This window comes from Nerophis lumbriciformis, linkage group LG12 (assembly GCF_033978685.3).
Source record: "Nerophis lumbriciformis linkage group LG12, RoL_Nlum_v2.1, whole genome shotgun sequence".
Taxonomy (NCBI): Eukaryota; Metazoa; Chordata; class Actinopteri; order Syngnathiformes; family Syngnathidae; genus Nerophis; species Nerophis lumbriciformis.
In genome coordinates, this window is record NC_084559.2 from 16936183 (window position 1) to 16959170 (window position 22988).

Sequence of the window (22988 nt, forward strand, 5' to 3'; positions counted from 1 at the left end):
AAATATTACATTATCTTCTAGCAGTCCTCTGCAAAACACATAAGGCTCATTCCAACAAATCAGTGCCGTTTGCATCCCCACTAAATAAAATGTATAAATGCACGATAATTAAATAATTAAGTGTGAAATGTTTTTTTTTTACTAAGACAAGTTTCCTGCACATTGATCTAATTACAAACCGCAAAAGCAGTGAAGTTGTTACGTTGTGTAAATGGTAAATAAAAACAGAATACAATGATTTACAAATCCTGTTCAACTTGTATTCAATTGAATAGACTGCAAAGACAAGATATTTCATGTTCACACTGAGAAACTTAATTATTTTTGCCAAATAATCATTAATTTAGAATTTAATGGCAGCAAAAAGTTGTCACAGGGGCATTTTTACCACTGTGTTACATGGCCTTTCCTTTTAACAACACTCAGTAAAGGTTTGGGAACTGAGGAGACACATTTTTGAAGCTTTTCAGGTGGAATTCTTTCCCATTCTTGCTTGATGTACAGCTTAAGTTGTTCAACAGTCCGGGGGTCTCCGTTGTGCTATTTTAGGCTTCATTATGCGCCACACATTTTCAATGGGAGACAGGTCTGGTCTACAGGCAGGCCAGTCTAGTACCCGCACTCTTTTACTATGAAGCCACGTTGATGTAACACGTGGCTTGGCATTGTCTTGCTGAAATAAGCAGGGGCGTCCATGATAACGTTGCTTGGATGGCAACATATGTTGCTCCAAAACCTGTATGTACCTTTCAGCATTAATGGCGCCTTCACAGATGTGTAAGTTACCCATGTCTTGGGCACTAATACACCCCCATACCATCACAGATGCTGGCTTTTCAACTTTGCGCCTATAACAATCCGGATGGTTCTTTTCCTCTTTGTTCCGGAGGACACGACGTCCACAGTTTCCAAAAAAAATTTGAAATGCGGACTCGTCAGACCACAGAACACTTTTACACTTTGTATCAGTCCATCTTAGATGAGCTCGGGCCCAGTGAAGCCGGCGGCGTTTCTGGGTGTTGTTGATAAATGGCTTTCGCTTTGCATAGTAGAGTTTTAACTTGCACTTACAGATGTAGCGACCAACTGTAGTTACTGACAGTGGTTTTCTGAAGTGTTCCTGAGCCCGTGTGGTGATATCCTTTACACACTGATGTGGCTTTTTGATGCAGTACCGCCTGAGGGATCGAAGGTCCGTAATATCATCGCGTACGTGCAGGATTTCTCCAGATTCTCTGAACCTTTTGATGATATTACAGACCATAGATGGTGAAATCCATAAATTCCTTGCAATAGGTGGTAGAGAAATGTTGTTCTTAAACTGTTGGACAATTAACTCACGCATTTGTTGACAAAGTGGTGACCCTCGCCCCATCCTTGTTTGTGAATAACTGAGCATTTCATGGAAGCTGCTTTTATACCCAATCATGGCACCCACCTGTTCCCGATGAGCCTGTTCACCTGTGGGATGTTCCAAATAAGTGTTTGATGAGCATTCCTCAACTTTTTTGAAACATGTTGCAGGCATCAAATTCCAAATGAGCTAATTTTTGCAAAAAAACAACAACAAAGTTTTCCAATTCGAACGTTAAATATCTTGTCTTTGCAGTCTAGTCAATTGAATATAAGTCATACTTGCCAACCCTCCCGGATTTTCCGGGAGACTCCCAAAATTCAGCGCCTCTCCCGAAAACCTCCCGGGACAAATTTTCTCCCGAAAATCTCCCGAAATTCAGGCGGAGCTGGAGGCCACGCCCCCTCCAGCTCCATGCGGACCTGAGTCCGCTTTCCCACAATATAAAGAACGTCTACAGTAAAGCAGTCCGTCTGCCGTAAACAGCAATGTTGTGACACTCTTAAACAGGACAATACTGCCATCTAGTGCATTTGATGAAAGCACTTTTGTGCGTGCCACACAGCAATGCATAATCAGAGAGGGTGTTCAGCATGGTTAGAAAGATAGTGACAGAGAATAGAAAAAGGATGGACAATTCAACCCTTAACTCAACAATGAGTAGATGAGTGTTATGTGTGTGTGTATGTGTAAATAAATGAACATTGAAATTCAATTATTTCTTTTATATATATATATATATATATATATATATATATATATATATATATATATATATATATATAGCTAGAATTCACTGAAAGTCAATTATATCTTTTATATATATATATATATATATATATATATGAAATACTTGACTTGGTGAATTCTAGCTGTAAATATACTCCTCCCCTCTTAACCACGCCCCCGCCCCAACCACGCCCTCTGCACCCACCCCCCACCTCCCGAAATTGGAGGTCTCAAGGTTGGCAAGTATGATATAAGTTGAAAAGGATTTGCAAATCATTGTATTCTGTTTTTATTTACCATTTACACAACGTGCCAACTTCACTGGTTTTGGGGTTTGTACATTTTTATCAGTGACTGAGCAGGAAGCGGCTCGGAATACTTACAATTTTATATAAAGAGCCCTATACTCCTTCAAAACCGCACTAAAAGAACACCTCCAGGCAACTACAACCCTAGACTAACACCCTCCCCCCACCACATCCCACCTCCCCGGATCGTAGATTTTGAAAAACATATTCGGGTGTTACCATTTAGTGGTCAATTGTACGGAATATGTACTGTACTGTGCAATCTACTACTAAAAGTCTCAATCAATCAATCAATCAATGTCATTCCTGAATTGACATTTTACATGCACTAATTCACGCACAGTGCATGATTTGCGTATAAGGAGGGGCGGCCATAATATCATAACACTGGATCAAGACTTTAGAAGGGACATTAAGGGTGGACCTACTATAAAAAAGATTAGCATTAATAAATAGATTGTGTCTCAAAAATTTTATTATTGTGAACTTAAAAACACATATTAGCAGTTCTCTCTTTGCTATGTGTAGTTAATGTTTGGACTTTTTGCAGTGGAAAGTACATGAAGACTCACGCACAGGAGGAGACTCCCTCACCCCCAGCAGGGGGCAGCACTGTGCAAGTGTGCCATGATTACCAGAAGGTGGCGTTGAATATGCAGCCTGCATCATGCATGGAGCAGAAGTTCAGCACGAGGGAAGACGGCGCTCAAAGGAGCTCCTTGTGGACCTTGGATTCAAGCTCGCAGGCCTTTTCAGGTCCAGAGGACACCTCCACAGATCCACAATGGACCCGGACCGAGACTTCCACTCTGACTTTTGTTGACAGTCACGCCATGGAGGAGTCGGGAGAGAATCCCAGCCTGCCTGATCTGACGAGGCTTTACCTGAAAGACTTGGTGCTGATAGATGACGACGATGACGGCGACATGTCCCTGAGGGAGAAAACCGTCAACAACGTGTCCGTCATGGACGGGAGAGCTGCAGACCTGGTCCGTGGCAGACTGCCTTCCACTTCTAGCCGCTCAGTGACCGAGTGCCAGAATGAGTCTTGTGCGCCCAAAGTGTCTTCTCCTCAGCAGCACCAGTCTTCACGTGGAGACCAGCAATGCTGCACCTGCATCGTCCTCTGACCATCAGTGTTGCAATTGTGGTGTATTTGTGATGAGCCAAGAAGACGCCAACCAGGAATCGTCGAACAAAACGCTTTATTTGTTTCAACGAGCCTCAGACTGGAACTGCAGCTTCCAGGAGAAAGAGTATGGGCCTAAATTAAAGTACCAATGATTGTCACACACACACACTAGGTGTGGCGAAATGATTCTCTGCATTTGACCCATCACCCTTGATCACCGCCTGGGAGGTGAGGGGAGCAGTGAGCAGCAGCGGTGGCTGCGTTCGGGAATCATTTTTGATGATTCAACCCCCAATTCCAACCCTTGAAGCGGGGAGGTAATGAGTCCCATTTTTATAGTCCTTGGTATGACTCGGCCGGGGTTTGAACTCACGACCTACCGATCTCAGGGCGGAGACTCTAACCACAAGACCACTGAGCAGGTTTTACACGAAGACCCACACTCTTCGTAACTCTAGCCTTGGAGCCGGCCAGTCTGGACAAAGCCCAATGTGTTGCTCGGCCAGTCAATCTATTTCCCCGGATCGGTTTGAGTCGAGCGACCTCCCACCCCTATCCTCTACTCCTACTTGTGAGGGCTTCTTACCAGATGTTGCTAATGTCTTTACACTTCCTCCTAAAATCAAAACCTGCATTCCTGTAGGATTCCAATTTCCTGGGGGCGAGCGCCACCACTCTTTGGAGAGCTTGTGATGGACATGTGCACTTTTGAAGCTACCTAAGGACATATTTCCTAAGTAGAATAATCCTCTGAAGGATTCTTTGACCAAATACAAACATGTATATATAAGAAAATGGCACACAGTTTAATTTACCACACGATAAAGCGCACAAAAAGTGCCCATTTTAGGTTGCCATTTTTTTTTTGGTCATGATTTTATAGTTAGATACAAATAAAGTAGAAATGCATACAGTGGTAGATAACCACAATGTATCTCAAGTGGCATCTGTCGATTTGTTCTGATGGTCAATCTGTGAAGAGGCGCTCACACATCCCACTAGGTTCTTTGTCAATGTCTCGAATTGTTAGACATTCTCCAAAAATAAATTAAATCTACATTTATAATTTAAATCCAAATAAAGTAAGACTTTCAAGTTATTTTATTGTTACTTCACTGCCTGAAGGGAGCTAACTATAGAATGTGCTCAAAGCATTATGTTCACACACACACACACACACACACACACACACACACACACACACACACACATTATTGTGTTTGTTACCTTCTTGAGACCTCCGAAAAATGCCTACCTCTTTAGGACCACCCTTTCTAGATATATAAAGATTTGTATTTACAACATTAATAATATATACTTACTATGCAAATATAAAAAAAGGTAAGCTTTAAGTAAGCTTTTTTTTTTCTGGGGGGAATTTTTTGTTTGTAATTGTTTTTTAATTTTCATTATTTACTTCAATGTATCACAGTAAGTCTCTGTATACAGTACATAATTATTTTATTTTTGTAATTAATTTTGGCCAAAGGGGGCACATTTCCATTTCTTACACACACTTGTGTGTGTAAGGGGGAGCACTTTTAAAACCGACATAGTTGATTTGAAAAATCCCTCCCTACATCATTTTATCTGGCCCCTAAACACCTGGAAAAAATATGTGTCAATAAAGTACTTCATATTTTTTCACTAAATTAAATGGATTTTTTTCATTGACAGAAAAAATACATGTACTGCTTGAAATTGCATGCCTTTTAAACTTTAATAGCATCCAATATCTCAACAAATATTACAGAATATTATCATACTTTCAAAAAAATTTTTGTCTAAATAAAAATTAATACTTAAATATAGAATAGGATAGGATAGGATAGGACTTTATTGTCATTGCACAAGTACAACGAAACTATGTTTTCAGCACAAACCCGTTCAAGATGAGACAAACAAACAGTGTACATGGTTACAGAACAGGAACGCTGATGGGTTGCCAAAGGCGCCCCGTAAAAGATAACAAAAAGGTAAAACGCTGGGGAAGAAGATGAGTAAAAAAAATACAATCTAGACTGGGCTCCTAAGGGGGCCTAGTCTGGAGTGGGAAAAAAACCTCCCTGCAATGCACACATAAACACGTTACATTTAATCACAACAACTCGCAACAGAGGGCCGGGGAGTTGGGGCCCTGGAGGTCGACTGCTGCTATGAAGCGCTGCCAGCCGTCCATCACCCCGAGGGGAAACAAGCGGTGGTGAAGGCGTGGGGTGGAGGACGGGGGGAGGGTGTGTATGTGCCCATTGTCTTGGGTGTGAATAGAATAGAATGGACTTTATTGTCATTATAATTGCAAATAACGAGATTAAGGACTCCAACTTAAGGTGCAGTAGTGGGAACAAATATGGGATAAAAAATAAATTACACAAGAAGCAATAAAGATAAAACTAAGAATTGAAATAAATAGACTACTATCTAATAAAAATAATAAGCAATCCTGTACAATATACAAAATACTGTACAGTATACAGAACAAGACAAGAGTACCGGAGTGATAACAATCAGTGTCGGATGTATTGCACTTGAAGGGTAATATTGCACAGTAGGGTAAATATCTGCTTGACTTACGATTTTACAGCTAACTACCCATCAAATGAATAAAAATTAAACTGATTTTGAAAAAAAACGACTACTGTTTTTTGCGTTAAAATTCTGTTGACCGAGCTGCCAGTTTTTGACTCTAAAATCTCGTCTTTAACGTTGCATTACTGTAAATGGAAAGACGGTACATTTGTTTTTACGGTAGAAAAACTGCCAGCTAAGGTTACCAGAAAAAAAAAATTGTGCGGTTTTTCCATGAACAATATAATGTAAAAACCAATGTCAATTTAACACTAAAATTCTGGCAGTTTTGGTGTTTACCGGCATCATCTTGCAGTCTACACGTATCTCTTATGTGTGACTGCCATCTACTGGTCACACTTATCATTTCACCATGTAACAAATAAAATGGCTTCGAGGTCGGTAAGCACAACCAGAATTATTCCGTACATTAGGCGCACCGGGTTGTAAGGCGCACTGTCGAGTTTTGAGGGGAAGAAAAGGATTTTAAGTACCGTTATGCCTTATAGTCCGGAAAATACGGCAATTCAAATAAAGAATAGCAGGGGTCAGAAGTCCTTGTCAGTTCTTGGTAAGCTGGAGCCTATCTCTACTCTAGTTTTGTGTGCTTAACTAGACTGACCATACGTCCTCTTTTCCCCGGACATGTCCTCTTTTGCGGAGCTGTCAGGGCGGAGTTTCTTAAATGCCTCAAATGTCCGGAAATTTGAGTTAGGGTTGCGTGTATTTTCAATGTACGTTCAGGGTTAAGAAGGGGTTAAAAACAATATAAATTGTGCACGCAGCAGCATTGGTGAGGGAGGGGCAGAGACAGAGAGAGCGAGAGAGTTATGATAAACGCGCATGCGTCGCCAGGCTCTGTTTTTTATCCATAGATTTATCAGATTTAATTTTTTATTATCTATAGCAGGGGTGTCAAAAGTGTGCCTCGGAGGCCATTTGCGGCCCACAGCACATTCTAAAAATACTATTAAAATAAACAAAAACATAACAAAAGTTAAATAAAAAAGCTTAAAGGTGAAATGTAATTTAGAAAAAGTTGCAATGTTGACTAATAAAACAAAGCTGTTTTTTTTCTTTCAAACTGTCATTGCTCAAAACATAATATTGAATCTAAATCAATGTATTATGATTTATTGACCTATCCAAGGTTACGATTACTTCACATCAAATATTCTACTAAGAAAAATATGTTTGGTGGAAGATTTTGCATATTTTGTGTGTTTGCCATTAAAAACATAGTTTTGTTTGACAAAAAAGGGCGGAAAACAAACAAACAAAAAAACAACATAAAAAAAACTAAAACATTTTGAAATGAGGGATAAATGTGAAGTTGATGTAGACTCCAGAGATTTAAGCGTTAAATATAAAATGTATGCATGCCCTGGCACACCATTATCATCATTTCATGACCCAAGCAAAACACTTTTTACACTTTTATACTGAAATAAATACACCTACAACTTATTAAGTAAAAACATAGGAAAAACTACCAGGAGCGGTAAAGTTTAGATCCATAAAGGACAGAAGAAAGTGAATGAATGTTTATAACTGAGTATATTTACATAAGCATACACATTTGTTTTCTTCTTTTATTTTATTTTTTTAATGAATTAAGTAACGTTTATGACAACCTTTTTCCAAAACACAATATAGAATGTGAGATAAACAGGATAATGCATACATTTATCATTTGTTTTCAAAACGCTTACAAAAATGTGGGACCCCAAAAATTGACCGTGGGACCCCATTTTTATGACTTGATGTGGTCCCTGGGACCCCGTTTTGAAAATTCCTAGTGCCAACACTGCTGTCAACAGAGGAGAAAAAATGCTTTATTTAAATAAATATATTATTTATAAAGCAAGTTCGAGTATCATTGGCAAATGTTCACCTCGTCCCGACCTTGGCACGCATATATGTGTCCTCTTTTTGGGATTTCAGAATATGTTCAGCCTAGTTTAACCCTTCCTGAGCAGAATGTGTGGCAGCAGCTTGCCGAGTTTGAGTGGCAGACCCCAGTTGTGAGAACATGTGAGTGGGGAGATAACAGCTCACTTGACTTATCTCCCCCTCCCACTGCTCATGGACTGACCTCCAAACAGACCCCCTCCTCCCCCCCCTGTGGCATGATGGGGCAGATGTTGGATGCCTTTCAGTGCGTCATGTTTAAAGGAAGGGACTTTGTCACCTGGGTAAAGGCCACCAGGTGCACTGTCGACCCCAATGCTCAAAATAATGAATTAGAATAAGTAGTGTGAACTTCAAAAGTTGTTAAAAGTTGAGTGTGACTAACATTTTCCTTCTTTTTAAGTTTATTATGTGTATTAAGTTTATTTTGGGGCGGTATAGCAGGTTCGATCCCCGCTTCCGCCATCCCAGTCACTGCCGTTGTGTCCTTGGGCAAGACACTTTACCCACCTGCTCCCAGTGCCACCCACACTGGTTTAAATGTAACTTAGATATTGGGTTTCACCAAGTAAAAGCGCTTTGAGTCACTAGAGAAAAGCGCTATATAAATATAATTCTTTTTTTTAACGGGCATGACGGCGCGTCGTCGTCAAGTCGTGTCATTGCTGCATACCTGCCAACTTTTGAAATCAGAAAAACCTAGTAGCCAGGGTCCAGGGGCCGCAGGCCCCGGTAGGTCCAGGACAAAGTCCTGGTGGGGGTTCAGGCTTCGCCCCCGACGCAAAATGATTATTAGCATTCAGACAGGTTAAAATGTTGCTAAAACCATCACTTTTCTATCAGTCACAGTGACTTTTCAAAACAAAAATATTACAGCAAAAATCATATGGGTTGATTGACATGTTTATTCTGTAAGCTAACTTCAATAGTTTGAAATTATTTTGACAGTTAATGCCAGTTATCCTGTCAACCTTTCACAAGGCTTCAATGTGTTAATTGAAAGTATAAACAGTATAAACACTTTTTACAGTAAACAAATGGTAAAACAGTACTAAACAATTGCAATAAAAAAAAAATTGGTGTCATTATTAACTTTCTGTCCAAGCTTGTATAATCTACTGCCTTGTTCAATTGTAAAAAATATTCTGTGCCTAAAATTCACATTTCTATCACAATTATCATACTGTAAACATGGTAAGCTAACTTCATTAAAATTAATAGTCCTGTCAATAGCATGGAATTACAATTCAAATGTAGTTTTTTTGTAAGCCTTTCAAAAGAATTCAAAATATGAAAAATTAATGAAAATTAATTTAAGCCATCAGACACTTGAAAAGTGGCACATCACATCTCTAATGTAATCATTTTAACTTTTCAACAGCAAAAGCACTGCAAAAATATTAAGGACATACTTCTGTATTTTGGTAGTTATGCTGTCAACATTTAACAAGATTTCTTCAACTTGGACTTGAAAGCATAAATAGTATAAACACTTTTAACAGTACTAAACAATTCCAATAGATAACATTGGTGTCATTACCTTTTTGTGGCTAAAATCCACATTTATTCTATCAGATTGGAAGTCCATGCTCAATTATTGCCTCCGTAAATAAAACTTTGGCATTTATCACATCCAAAGAATCTGTTTGGGCGACGAAAAACGTTGAAAGTTTTCCACTTGTATCGCTAGCAACGGCATTAGACTTGTGTTTTTTTGTCCCAACGTGGTCTTTTACATCGCTAATTCCTCCGTGTCCAATCGAAAAATCTTGTCTGCACAAGGTGCAATTCGCGTAGTTTTCACCCTTTTTGGAACGGATAATTATTCCCGGATAGGCTTTTGAATATTCTTCACGGAATGACTGCAGTTTTCTTTTCGGTTTAAGACTCGTTTGCGATTTTTCTCCGGCTGATTCCATGATCGTTCGCTCGTTTGGAAACAATGGCAACTGGTGCCTCGTGCTTGGCAGCGGTGCTATAAATAGCCTCGCGCATGGCATTCGGAATGGCTCGATAGGAAGATACGGGAAGCAGTGTGGATTGTCAGTTGTTTAACAACAAAAAATAAAACAAAAGTTTTATTCACGAAATCGCGTAACAATGTTACGCGATTTCGTGAATAAAACTTAAAAAATATATATTTTTTTTAATTAATGAAAAACCGTATTTTTTATCACTGCAACCATAACCCGGAATAGGTTGATGAAAACCGTACTAATTACGGGAAAACCGGAGTAGTTGGCAGGTATGTTGCTGGTTTTACGAGCAGAGGAGCATGTTCGGCAGCGCGCACACACGGAGTACTTACAGGCAGACACAGTGTGTAGACAGAAAAGGAAGAACGGACGCATTTTGGCTTGGGGGATTTTTTTTTCTTCATAAAAAAATACAATCATGTGTGCTTACGGACTGTATCCCTGCAGACTGTATTGATATATATTGATATATAATGTAGGAACCAGAATATTAATAACAGAAAGAAACAACCCTTTTGTGTGAATGAGTGTGAATGGGGGAGGGAGGATTTTTGAGTTGGTGCACTAATTGTAAGTGTATCTTGTGTTTTTTATGTTGATTTAATTTAAAAACGTATTCGGGTGTTACCATTTAGTGGTCAATTGTACAGAATATGTACTGTACTGTGCAATCTACTAATAAAAATTTCAATCAATCAATCAATCAAAACCAATGTATGATCCTGTAACTACTTGGTATCGGATTGATACCTAAATTTGTGGTATCATCCAAAACTAATGTAAAGTATCAAACAACAGAAGAATAAGTGATTATTACATTTGAACAGAAGTGTAGATAGAACATGTTGAAACAGGAAGTAAGCAGATATTAACAGTAAATGAACAAGTAGATTAATAATTAATTTTCTACCACTTGTCCTTAATAAAGTTGACAACATAATAAGTGTATAAATGACACAATATGTTACTGCATACGTCAGCAGACTAATTAGGAGCCTTTGTTTGTTTACTTACTACTAAAAGACTAGTTGTCTAGTATGTTCACTTTTTTATTTAAGGACTTAACTGCAATAATAAACATATGTTTAAAGTACCCTAAGATTTTTTTGTTAAAATAAAGCCAATAATGTCATTTTTTGTGGTCCCCTTCGTTTAGAAAAGTACCGAAAAGTATCGAAATAATTTTGGTACCGGTACCAAAATATTGGTATGGGACGAAGGTAGAGATGTCCGATAATATCGGACTGCCGATATTATCGGCCCGTAAATGCTTTAAAATGTGATATCGGAAATTATCGGTATCGGTTTCAAAAAGTAAAATGTATGACTTTTTAAAACGTCGCTGTGTACACGGACGTAGGGGGAAGTACAGAGCGCCAATAAACCTTAAAGGCACATAATACCTACGGCTTTTCACACACACAAGTGAATGCAAGGCATACTTGGTCAACAGCCATACAGGTCACACTGAGGGTGGCCGTATAAACAACTTTAACACTGTTACAAATATGCGCCACATTGTGAACCCACACCAAACAAGAATGACAAACACATTTCGGGAGAACATCCGCACCGTAACACAACAGAACAAATACCCAGAATCCCTTGCAGCACTAAGTCTTCCGGGACTCTACAATATATTGGATATCGGCAAAAAAAGCCATTATCGGACATCTCTAGACGAAGGGAATAAGCAGTAGAAAATGGATGGATGGATGGATGGATGAATGGGGACAAGACTATCTGGAAAATACAGTAAATATTCAAGCAGTGGCTGGTTTTGGTTTTGATTTGAGTTATGTCGACAAACGCTCAGTCAGCCGGTCCGAGGGGCTTGGACATAAGTGAGTACAACACCAATGACATGAAACTGGAACGAGGGTGTTTTGTTGAGATAGCAATTGACCTACATTGGATTACTTTGAGCATCTTTAATGCACAAAAAGGTACCGAGATGGCCCCTCTGTATGAGGAGGCACCCGGCTGAAAACAACCCCTGCTGTGGTGTGACGATGTGGTGGGCGGTACCCTGTTATCAACTTCCCCATTGTGAGTGAAGTATAACTGAATGTGTCAGCATGACCGTTGAAACCACGAAAAAGGGCAAGTAAAAGAAGACCCGCCCACCCAATCCTCCTCAGCGTCTCAAAATGAAAGAAGCTGACGACTTTGTGACGGAGTGAAGACCACAGGCAGGAGATGGACGAGAGAAGCGCACCTGTGCTCATTCTCTCCCTGTTGTGGGTGGTTGCAGGTGAGCAGGCTAACGCAAAAAGTGCTATTAAAGCATTTTTTTTTTGTCACCTCGTCTTTTCCCGCCTCTCAGGGATTCCGGCAGCCGCCAATGTCCGGGACGTGTGTGCCAGCTGCCATGTCGACGCCACGTGTGACGACAAGTCCGATAACTCGGGAAAAGTTTGCAACTGCAAGTATGGATTTGTAGGAAATGGAAGGACCTTGTGTCAAGGTAGGAACTTCTCATTTTACAACTCACTAAAAAAGATGACGGTAACACTTTAGTATGGGGAACATATTCTAAGTCACAAAGACTTAGATTAGAGTTATTTGGTTAGGGTTAGGGTTAGAGAGTTAGGGTTAGAATAGAATAGAGTTTTATTGTCATTATTACAGTGAACAGGTTCAAAGAACAACGAAATTGGAGCCGATCCCCTAAGGCAGTGTTTTTCAACCACGAGATACAGTCTGGTGTGCCGTGGGAGATTATCTCATTTCACCTATTTGGGTTAAAAATATTTTTTGCAAACCAGTAATTATAGTCTGCAAATGATGTGTTGTTGTTGAGTGTCGGTGCTGTCTAGAGCTCGGTAGAGTAACCGTGTAATACTCTTCCATATCAGTAGGTGGCAGCCGGTAGCTAATTGCTTTGTAGATGTCGGAAACAGCGGGAGGCAGCGTGCAGGTAAAAAAAATAAACAAAAGGTGAGTGCCCCTAAGAAAAGGCATTGAAGCTTAGGGAAGGCTATGCAGAACGAAACTAAAACTGAACTGGCTACAGAGTAAACAAAAACAGAATGCTGGACAACAGCAAAGACTTACTGCGGAGCAAAGACGGCGTCCACAATGTGCATCCGAACATGACATGACAATCAATGTCCCCACTAAGAAGGATAAAAACAACTGAAATATTCTTGATTGCTAAAACAAAGTAGATGCGGGAAATCTCGCTCAAAGGAAGACATGAAACTGCTACAAGAAAACACCAAAAAAAAGAGAAAAAGACACCAAAATAGGAGCGTAAGACAAGAATTAAACACTACACAGGAAAACTGCAAAAAAAACTCCACATAGGTCAGGGTGTGATGTGACAGGTGGTGACAGTACACCTACTTTGAGACAAGAGCTATAGTGATGCATGCTTGGTTATTGTTTAAAGTCATATCCAACAATTGCGACAACGACTTTTTACTGTCAACTGAGTTTCGTTTTTTAATGATTTCTGCTGGTGGTGTGCCTCCGGATATTTTCAACGCAAAAAATTTGTCTTGGCTCAAAAAAGGTTGAAAAACGCGGACTTAGATAACATGTAATGGTAGTTCTTTGGTCAAAATGTTGCATAGATGATGTTTTACAGATCATCTTCAAGTCGCTTTCTGACAGTCGCTTCAGGATGCGCCGTTTTGTGGGCGGTCTTATTTACGTGGCTCACCTTCGACAGCATCTTCTCCCCGTCATCTTTGTTGTAGCGGTGTAGCGTGCAAGGACGGGGGTGGAAGAAGTGTCAAAAGATGGAGCTATCTGTTTTAATGAAATTCAGACTTTACTTCAATCAATAACGGAGCAGCATCTCCTCATCCGGAAACAACAACAAAGAAATGTGTCCCGTGAAAAACCGTCTGACCGGAACTCTCTAATAACTAAAGTTCCTTGGGTGAATAATGTAAACTCACTACACCGGTATGTTTTAGTGCTTTCATGGCGAGTTTACTGACAGATGTAAGTAAGAACTTTACACTACTTTATATTAGAAATGACAACAGCGGAGGATGAATGTCACATAACAAGAAGAAGCTTATCGACTACGGCGTCGTCACGGACTACAAAGGCGGACGCGTGCAAATTTTCAGGCCTTATGCAGATCCCAAATACAGATACAGCAGGTACCAGAAGGTAAGAAGAGTTGCTTTTGCATAATATTGCGAAACAAAACGCCAGATAATATGTCTTACCTTATACACACACCATAATAATACTCCTATGTTGAAGCACAGTACAATCCAACAAGCGGTGCGGATTCATAGCTTACCAAAGCCGTACATAAACATTTTGATAGAATTTTTGAGCGCCATGTGTAATGTTCTATATATTCAATGGAACATATAAAATGTTGGTGTTGTTGAGTCATATTGCAGTCGACACGTATCTCTTATGTTTGACTGCCATCTACTGGTCACACTTATCATTTCACCATGTACCAAATAAAATTGCTTTGGGGTCGGTAAGCAAAACCAGAACTATTCCGTACATTAGGCGCACCGGGTTATAAGGCGCACCGTCGAGTTTTGAGGGGGGAAAAAAGGATTTTAAGGGCGCTTTATAGTCCGGAAAATAGGGTACGCATGTGCGTATGCTTTTCTTCCCCCAAGCTATAAAACTAGGGGGAACTGGAATTAAATGCAACACTGAATTGGTAAAATACTTATTTCCCCAATGTAGTGGCCCACTTGGATTAATGACACAAGATGCAGAGAGCTTCGACTGGTGCAACTTTAATTCTCTCCTCGAGATTTTGACACCATGAAAACTATTAAAGGCCTACTGAAACCCATTTACTACCGACCACGCAGTCTGATAGTTTATATATCAATGATGAAATCTTAACATTGCAACACATGCCAATACGGCCGGGTTAGCTTACTAAGTGCAATTTTAAATTACGCGCGAAATATCCTGCTGAAAACGTCTCAGTATGATGAGACGTCACGGATTGTAGCGGACATTTTGGGACAGCATGGTGGCCGGCTATTAAGTCGTCTGTTTTCATCGCAAAATTCCACAGTATTCTGGACATCTGTGTTGGTGAATCTTTTGCAATTTGTTCAATGAACAATGGAGACAGCAAAGAAGAAAGCTGTAGGTGGGAAGCGGTGTATTGCGGCAGGTGTTGTGCTGGATAACGCACCCCCGCCGTAGAATGCACCCCCTGACTGTTTTGCCGGATAACACAGCCGGTGTTTCATTGTTTACATTCCCGAAAGACGACAGTCAAGCTTTACCATTGGCCTGTGGAGAACTGGGACAACAGAGACTCTTACCAGGAGGACTTTGAGTTGAATGCGCAGACGCGGTACCGTGACTACGCATGCAGCTGCGGCTTCCAAACATTTGATCGCTTGCCCGTACGTGCGTGCCGCTATGTGCATGTCAAGTACATAACTTTGGGGACTTTGGGGAAATATATATGCTGTATGAACTTTGGGGAGGTGAACGGTACTTTGGGCTGTGGGATTGAGTGTGTTGTGCAGGTGTTTGAGTTGTATTGGCGGGTTATATGGACGGGAGGGGGGAGGTGTTTGTTATGCGGGATTAATTTGTGGCATATTAAATATAAGCCTGGTTGTGTTGTGGCTAATAGAGTATATATATGTCTTGTGTTTATTTACTGTTTTAGTCATTCCCAGCTGAATATCAGGTCCCACCCGCCTCTCACAGCACCTTCCCTATCTGAATCGCTCCCACTGCCCTCTAGTCCTTCACTCTCACTTTCCTCATCCACAAATCTTTCATCCTCGCTCAAATTAATGGTTAAATCGTCGCTTTCTCGGTCCGAATCGCTCTCGCTGCTGGTGGCCATGATTGTAAACAATGTGCGGATGTGAGGAGCTCCACAACCTGTGATGTCACGCTACTCATCTGCTACTTCCGGTACAGGCAAGGCTTTTTTTTTCAGCGACCAAAAGTCGCAAACTTTATCGTCAATGTTCTCTACTAAATACTTTCAGCAAAAATATGGCAATATCGCAAAATGATCAAGTATGACACATAGAATGGACCTGCTATCCCCGTTTAAATAAGAAAATCGCATTTCAGTTAAGGCTGAAATGACGCGTCGACGTCATCGATTACGTAAAACGGCGTTGACGCGTCGCATACCGTATTTCCTAGAATAGCCTCCGGGGCCCTAATTAATTTAAAACCTCTTCTCACTCCTGCGCTTACCAAAAGGCGTGGGGTAAATTTAGGCCTGCGCTTATAAATTTGAGTGATGTAAGGATACCATCATGAAAAGCACATTTAATTAAAAAAAAACGTTATTATGGTCTTACCTTTACTTATAAATGAGTATTCTGATCAAAAGCATCGATGACTTGTTTATAGAAGTCTTCCTTATCTTTCTTCAGTTTTAAAAGTCTCTCTGTCTCGATGGAGATATTCCTTTAAGTATTACCTCCTGCTTTGATTGAAAGTCCAGTTTAGAAAACTGTTTTATTTTAGATATGTAATCCTCCATGTTAAAAGTGCAAGCAAACGATCGCAGTACCGGTAGTCGCAAGAAGGATCACTAGCGTCCTCTACCAGCAGGAGGCGGGAGTCATTTAATGACTCATATTTGACACACGCAGCTATGGTATATTAATAACACATAGCTGCTTACTGTTCTTTTTAGCATATTCAATAGCTTGGACCTTAAATCCTACTGAATAGCTCTTAATCTTCTTCCCTTTATGCGATTTCAAATGATTGAAATCAGCCTCCTCCATTTTGAAAATGATGACTCGTGACGTGACGAGTTTGACCCGGCGAAAGTTGTAGGCATATGCTAATAAAAATAATATTTTGCGAAACGCGTTTGACCCGGCATTAATCCTGAGCCGGCGGTAATGCTAAGCATGCGCTAATTATTTTGCGAAACGAGTTTGACCCGGCAGTAATTCGAGGCATGCGACTACTATATACCCGGCGCCAATTCAAGGAAATAAACACTTTTTTGTATTGGATGTTTATCTTTATTTTTGCACATTTTAAAGCAAAATAAGCAATACTTTTACTTTTGAAATGCTTATACGATTGCAGAATAATAAGATTTGCACTGGATGTTTACTTTTATATTTTCACATTAAAAAGCAAAAAGGCTACTTTTAATTTTGTTAAATGTTAAAAGTTTTAAATGTTTACATTGTTACAGAATATTTTGTCATGTTGTTGTCAATGTTGACTGAGTGGCCATACTTTTTTTTTTTTGTAAATAAAAGCCATGCCTTTTGAAAAAAACTGGCCTACATTTATTTTTTCATCTTCATTTTAAATTAAAAAAAAAAATCGGTAAAAGGAAAAATAATCTATAGATTAATCGAAAAAAATAATCTATAGATTAACCGATTAATCGAAAAAAATAACCTATCGATTAATCGATAGAAAAATAATCGTTAGCTGCAGCCTTAATTTCAGTAGGCCTTTAAGATGGACAGAAAATACAAATGCCATCGTACCATATTTCCACAAACCATGCATAAATCATGTTTACATTTTTAAACTTACAAACAAATCTTTTTTAGTAAATAAAAATAATGACATTTTCCCGTTTGTTTTAAATGAAATGAACCATTAAGTCTTCTCCTACCTCCTTCCGCTTCCGAGGGCGCTGAATTTGCTCAGCTTGTTAGCCTAGCTCAGGGGTCGGCAACCCGCGGCTCTAGAGCCGCATGCGGCTTTTTAGCGCCGCCCTAGTGGCTCCCTGGAGCTTTTTCAAAGATGTATGAAAAATGGAAAAAGATGAGGGGAAAAAAATATATTTTTTGTTTTAATATGGTTTCTGTAGGAAGACAAACATGACACAAACCTCCCTAATTGTCATAAATCCCACTGTTTATATTAAACCTGCTTCACTGATTCGAGTATTTGGCGAGCGCTGTTTTGTCCTACTAATTTTGGCGGTCCTTGAACTCACCCTAGTTTGTTTACATGTATAACTTTCTAGGACGTGTTTTATGCCACTTCTTTTACCGTCTCATTTTGTCCACCAAACTTTTAACGTTGTGCATGAATGCACAAAGGTGAGTTTTGTTGATGTTATTGACTTGTGGGGAGTGCTAATCAGACATATTTGGTCACTGCATGACTGCAATCTAATCGATGCTAACATGCTATTTAGGCTAGCTATATGTACATATTGCATCATAATGCCTCGTTTGTAGGTATATTTGAGCTCATTTAGTTTCCTTTAAGTCCTCTTAATTCAATTTATATCTCATGACACACTATCTGTATGTAATATGGCTTTTAATTTTTTTGCGGCTCCAGACAGATTTGTTTTTGTATTTTTGGTCCAATATGGCTCTTTCAACATTTTGGGTTGCCGACCCCTGGCCTAGCTTCCACACACAGCTTGTAGTGACTCTGCTTAAATGTGACATACAAACACGAGGCACAATAAAATAACCTCTCACAAATATTCACACAGAATATGACAAATGTGTCTTTGTCAGCATGTTTTACCAGTCCTGGAGTAACGTGAGAATGCTGTTGAAGTCAGACTGGACGGCAGCAGGAAGTCAAGCATCAGCAATAAAGGAAGTAACAGAATAAGAGTGGGCTCTTCAAAATAAAGGCACAAAAAAAAACGTAACATGACAAAACTGCATTTTTCTCATGAACAAAATGTGCTGCCATTTACACCCAGTATTGACTAAATGTGTATCATGTCAAAATCATAACTATTGAGGACAATGCACTCCACTCTTGTACTCATACTTGCCAACCCTTCCGAATTTTCCGGGATACTCCCGAAATTCAGCGCCTCACCCGAAAACCTCCCGGGACAAATATTCTCCCGGAAGTCTCCCGATTTTCAGCCGGAGCTGGAGGGGGCTCCATGCGGACCTGAGTGAGGACAGCCTTTTTTCACAACGGGAGGACAACAGGGTGACAAGAACTAAATCATCCAGACTAGAGATAAATTGTATTATTATGTTTATCTTACCTAAAAATAAATATATTTATTGATTTAAAAAAAAAAAAAAAAAAAATACATTTTTACTATATTTTGCTAAAAACATCAAAATTAATTGTATTTTTATTTGTATTTTTTCTGACTCCTTATTACATCCAGCCATAGAATTATACATTAAAATAAACATATTTGAAATAATAAATTTTATATTATCATAATAATTCATTTAAAATGACCATATTTAATTATTAAAATAATTGCTTGTTTATCAACAACTTTAGCATTTGATTCATTACATTTTGAAGCTCTCAGAAGTCAAGTTATGTTATATTCCTTAAGATTTATTTATGCAAGTTTGAAGTATCAATTATCTAAACACAGTTTTGTTTGCATATTTTCAGGATGTAGATTATATACACATATATATATATATATATATATATATATATATATATATATATATATATATGTATAAAATACTTGACTTGGTGAATTCTAGCTGTCAATATACTCCTCCCCTCTTAACCACGCCCCCAACCACGCCTCACCCCACCCCCGACCACACCCTCACCCCCCACCTCCCGAAATCGGAGGTCTCAAGGTTGGCAAGTATGCTTGTACTGGACTGTACTCAGATGTGTAATCCATGTTGTTCCTGCACTTGAATGGGTTCTTGCTCCCAGATAAAGACGAATGTCAGATAGGAGCCACAAAGATCTGTGGTCAGCATACGACGTGCCACAACACCCACGGCAGTTACTACTGCACCTGCCTGCATGGATACATGGCTTCCAACAACATGCCCGTCTTCATTCCTAACGACGGCACACACTGCCAGGGTGAGTTGACTGCCAGGTGCTAAAAAGTGGAAAGAAGTCACATTTCAGGCCTACCTAATTAAAAAGCTTGTTTCCTGCTGGCTGTGCAGACCTGGATGAGTGCAGCGTGTCGGGGCTGTGTGGACAAGGAGCTCAGTGCAGGAACCTGAATGGAAGTTTTGACTGCAGTTGCCAGCTGGGATACCGAGTCCAGGATGGGAAGGAACCCTTTCACCCTCTCAAGGATCAGGCTTCATGCAAAGGTCAAAGTGCATTATTAATTTTGTATGCAAGTGAAAATAAAATGTGCTTTTCACTCTAAATTATCTATGACTGGTCCTCAAACCTGCGGGGCAGACAGTCCGATGTGATCCAAAATCACAAGAGTAGCCACAGTTCTTCCCGCATCCTCCAATCATTTGTGGCAGCTTTATATTGTGTCTTATGCGCTGGTATGACAATAAAGTTCCTTGAATCCTTGAATAAGTAAACAAAAGTAAAATGTTGATGGTGTTCCTACATTTTGTCATTTGAAGCCAGTGACATCAAGCAACTTTATAGAATATACCTCAACATGAGGTGGCGACTTGTCCAGGGTGTACCCCGCCTACCGCCCGAATGCAGCTGAGATAGGCTCCAGCAAAAGGGACACGCGGTAGAAAATGGATGGATGTCAACAATGTGAGCAATATAAACAACAAAACTAAACACAGATACTGCGAAAAGAAACACAAATTACGCTGGTGTCCAATCGATACTGATACCTCCCTTGGTATTGATATTTTTGATCGATCTGCAAGCGCCTGCCAAACAATGATCTGACTGAGTGAGGTTCTAATTGTAGTGTTTTATGACCCCATTCAGTGGTGGACTGTGGGCCGCCTGTGCTGCAGGACTACACAGTACTGCTCTCAACGACAGGGACGACCTACAGAAGCATGGCCACCTTTGACTGTGATGAAGGCTCGGTCAAGAGGAGTGGAAACAATGTTTCACTGTGTGGAGCTGATGGACTGTGGACTGAGACCACCTTGGTCTGTGAAGGTAACAAAACAAGAGCGAATGGCCAAACCTATTATTGTTGCCTCAAACCGTATACTTTTAGGATCACTATACTCTGCATCAGGGGTATCAAACTCATTTTCATTGAGGACCACATTGCAGTGAATATGCAGAATAAGAATTGTGAAGTATATTCACCTCATTATGTTGCCAAATTGATGGATAACGTACTTGCTTTTGAAAGCATAAGTCAGGGTTAGGGTTAGGGTTAGGGTTAGGGTTAGAAGGGTTAGGGTTAGGTTTAGGGTTAGGGGTTAGGGTTAGGGTTACAAGGGTTAGGGTTAGGGTTAGGGGTTTGGGTTTGGGTTTGGGTTAAGGGTTTGGGTTAGGGTTAGGGTTAGGGTTAGAAGGGTTAGGGTTAGGGTTAGGGTTTAGGGTTTGGGTTTGGTTTAAGGGTTTGGGTTAGGGTTAGGGTTAGGGTTAGAAGGGTTAGGGTTAGGGTTATGGTTAGGGGTTAGGGTTAGGGTTAGGGTTAGGGGTTAGGGTTTGGGTTTGGTTTAAGGGATTGGGTTAGGGTTAGGGTTAGGGTTAGGGTTAGAAGGGTTAGGGTTATGGTTAGGGGTTAGGGTTTGGGTTTGGGTTAGGGTTAGGGTTAGGGTTAGGGTTAGGGTTAGAAGGGTTAGGGTTAGGGTTAGAAGGGTTAGGGTTAGGGTTAGGGGTTAGGGTTTGGGTTTGGGTTTGGGTTAAGGGTTTGGGTTAGGGTTAGGGTTAGGATAGGGTTAGAAGGGTTAGGGTTAGGGTTAGGGTTAGGGGTTTGGGTTTGGGTTAAGGGTTAGGGTTAGGGTTAGGGGTTAGGGTTAGGTTTAGGGTTAGAAGGGTTAGGGTTAGGGTTAGGGTTTGGGTTAGGGTTAGGGTTAGAAGTGTTAGGGTTAGGGTTAGGGTTAGGGGTTAGGGTTAGAGTTAGGGTTAGGGGTTAGGGTTTGGATTAACCCTAACCTTAACCCTAGGGTTAGGGTTAGGGGTTAGGGTTTGGGTTAACCCTAACCCTAACCCTAACCCTAACCCCCAAGTATTTTATTGTAACAAAAATGTTTTGCACTATATGTTAATATAGGGGTGACCCAACTTTTTCCAACAAAGGCCGCATACTAAAAAGTCTAAAGTATGCGGGGGCCATTTTGATATATATCTATTTTGTAAAAAATTCTAAAAACAGACATTACATATACGGTGTCACGGCGGAGAGGGCGGGGGTTCGCAGCTTACCGCGGGAGTTCATTCTCCCGGGATGGAGACGGACCACTCCGGACAAGGCGTGCAGGTAGGAACATGATTCAATCATCAAAAAAATAACGCGCAGTACCAAAAACAGAAAACAAGCAAAAGGGATGCGTGCCGATCGCACGGGAAGCTAAGGAAAAAACTTCGAGCAGGAATCATGAGCTAGGAACATACTTGCCAACCTTGAGACCTCCGATTTCGGGAGGTGGGGGGTGGGGGCGTGGTCGGGGGTGGGGCGGGGCGTGGTTAAGAGGGGAGGAGTATATTGACAGCTAGAATTCACCAAGTCAACTATTTCATACATATATATAGATATCTACGTCCTGAAAATATGCAAAAAAAACTGTATTTAGATAATTGATACTTCAGAATTGCATAAATAAATATTAAGGAATATAACATAACTTGGCTTCTGAGAGTTTCAAAATGTAATGAATAAAATGCTAAAGTTGTTGATAAACAAGCAATTATTTTAATAATTCAATATGGTCATTTTAAATGAATTATTATGATAATTTAAAATCAATTATTTCAAATATGTTTATTTTAATGTATAATTCTATGGCTGGATGTAATAAGGAGTCAGGAAAAAATACAAATAAAAATACAATTAATTTTGATGTTTTTAGCAAAATATAGTAAACATGTATTTAGTTTTTTTTTAAAAAATAATCAATATATTTATTTTTAGGTAAGATAAACATAATAATACAATTTATCTCTAGTCTGGATGATTTAGTTCTTGTCACCCTGTTGTCCTCCCGTCATGAAAAAAGGCTGTCCTCACTCAGGTCCGCATGGAGCTGGAAGGGGCGTGGCTTCCAGCTCCGGCTGAAAATCGGGAGATTTTCGGGGGAATATTTGTCCCGGGAGGTTCGGGAGAGGCGCTGAATTTCGGGAGTCTCCCGGAAAATTCGGGAGGGTTTGGCAAGTATGGCTAGGGAACACGAAGACCAAACGTAACAGGTTGCATATAGCAAACAATGAAGCCAGCCCGACTG

The 22988-nt window shown here is 40.1% G+C and overlaps 2 protein-coding genes and 1 long non-coding RNA gene across 8 annotated transcripts in view; 2 read left to right on the top strand and 1 right to left on the bottom strand.

The window, feature by feature from the left end:
* The window catches only part of LOC133623050 (uncharacterized), a 35501-nt gene extending 31206 nt beyond the window's left edge, over positions 1–4295 (top strand). The window contains exon 7 of the transcript XR_009817842.2: positions 2942–4295. The gene's annotated coding sequence lies outside the window, so the exon portion shown is untranslated. The remainder of the gene's footprint in view (positions 1–2941) is intronic.
* LOC133623051 (uncharacterized) overlaps positions 1–18476 on the bottom strand; it is a 38216-nt gene extending 19740 nt beyond the window's left edge. The window contains exons 1-3 of the long non-coding RNA XR_009817843.2: positions 18433–18476; positions 18305–18336; positions 17558–17601 (exon numbers count right to left, since the gene is read on the bottom strand). This is a non-coding gene — a long non-coding RNA (uncharacterized lncRNA). The remainder of the gene's footprint in view (positions 1–17557; positions 17602–18304; positions 18337–18432) is intronic.
* Positions 12088–22988, top strand: part of LOC133623048 (sushi domain-containing protein 1) — a 53649-nt gene continuing 42748 nt past the window's right edge. For all 6 annotated transcript variants that reach the window (XM_061985968.1, XM_061985970.1, XM_061985971.1 and 3 more), the window contains exons 1-5: positions 12088–12232; positions 12305–12445; positions 19570–19725; positions 19815–19967; positions 20569–20748. In XM_061985968.1, coding sequence (XP_061841952.1) covers positions 12178–12232; positions 12305–12445; positions 19570–19725; positions 19815–19967; positions 20569–20748 — 685 coding nt within the window. In that variant the 5' untranslated portion in view covers positions 12088–12177. The remainder of the gene's footprint in view (positions 12233–12304; positions 12446–19569; positions 19726–19814; positions 19968–20568; positions 20749–22988) is intronic.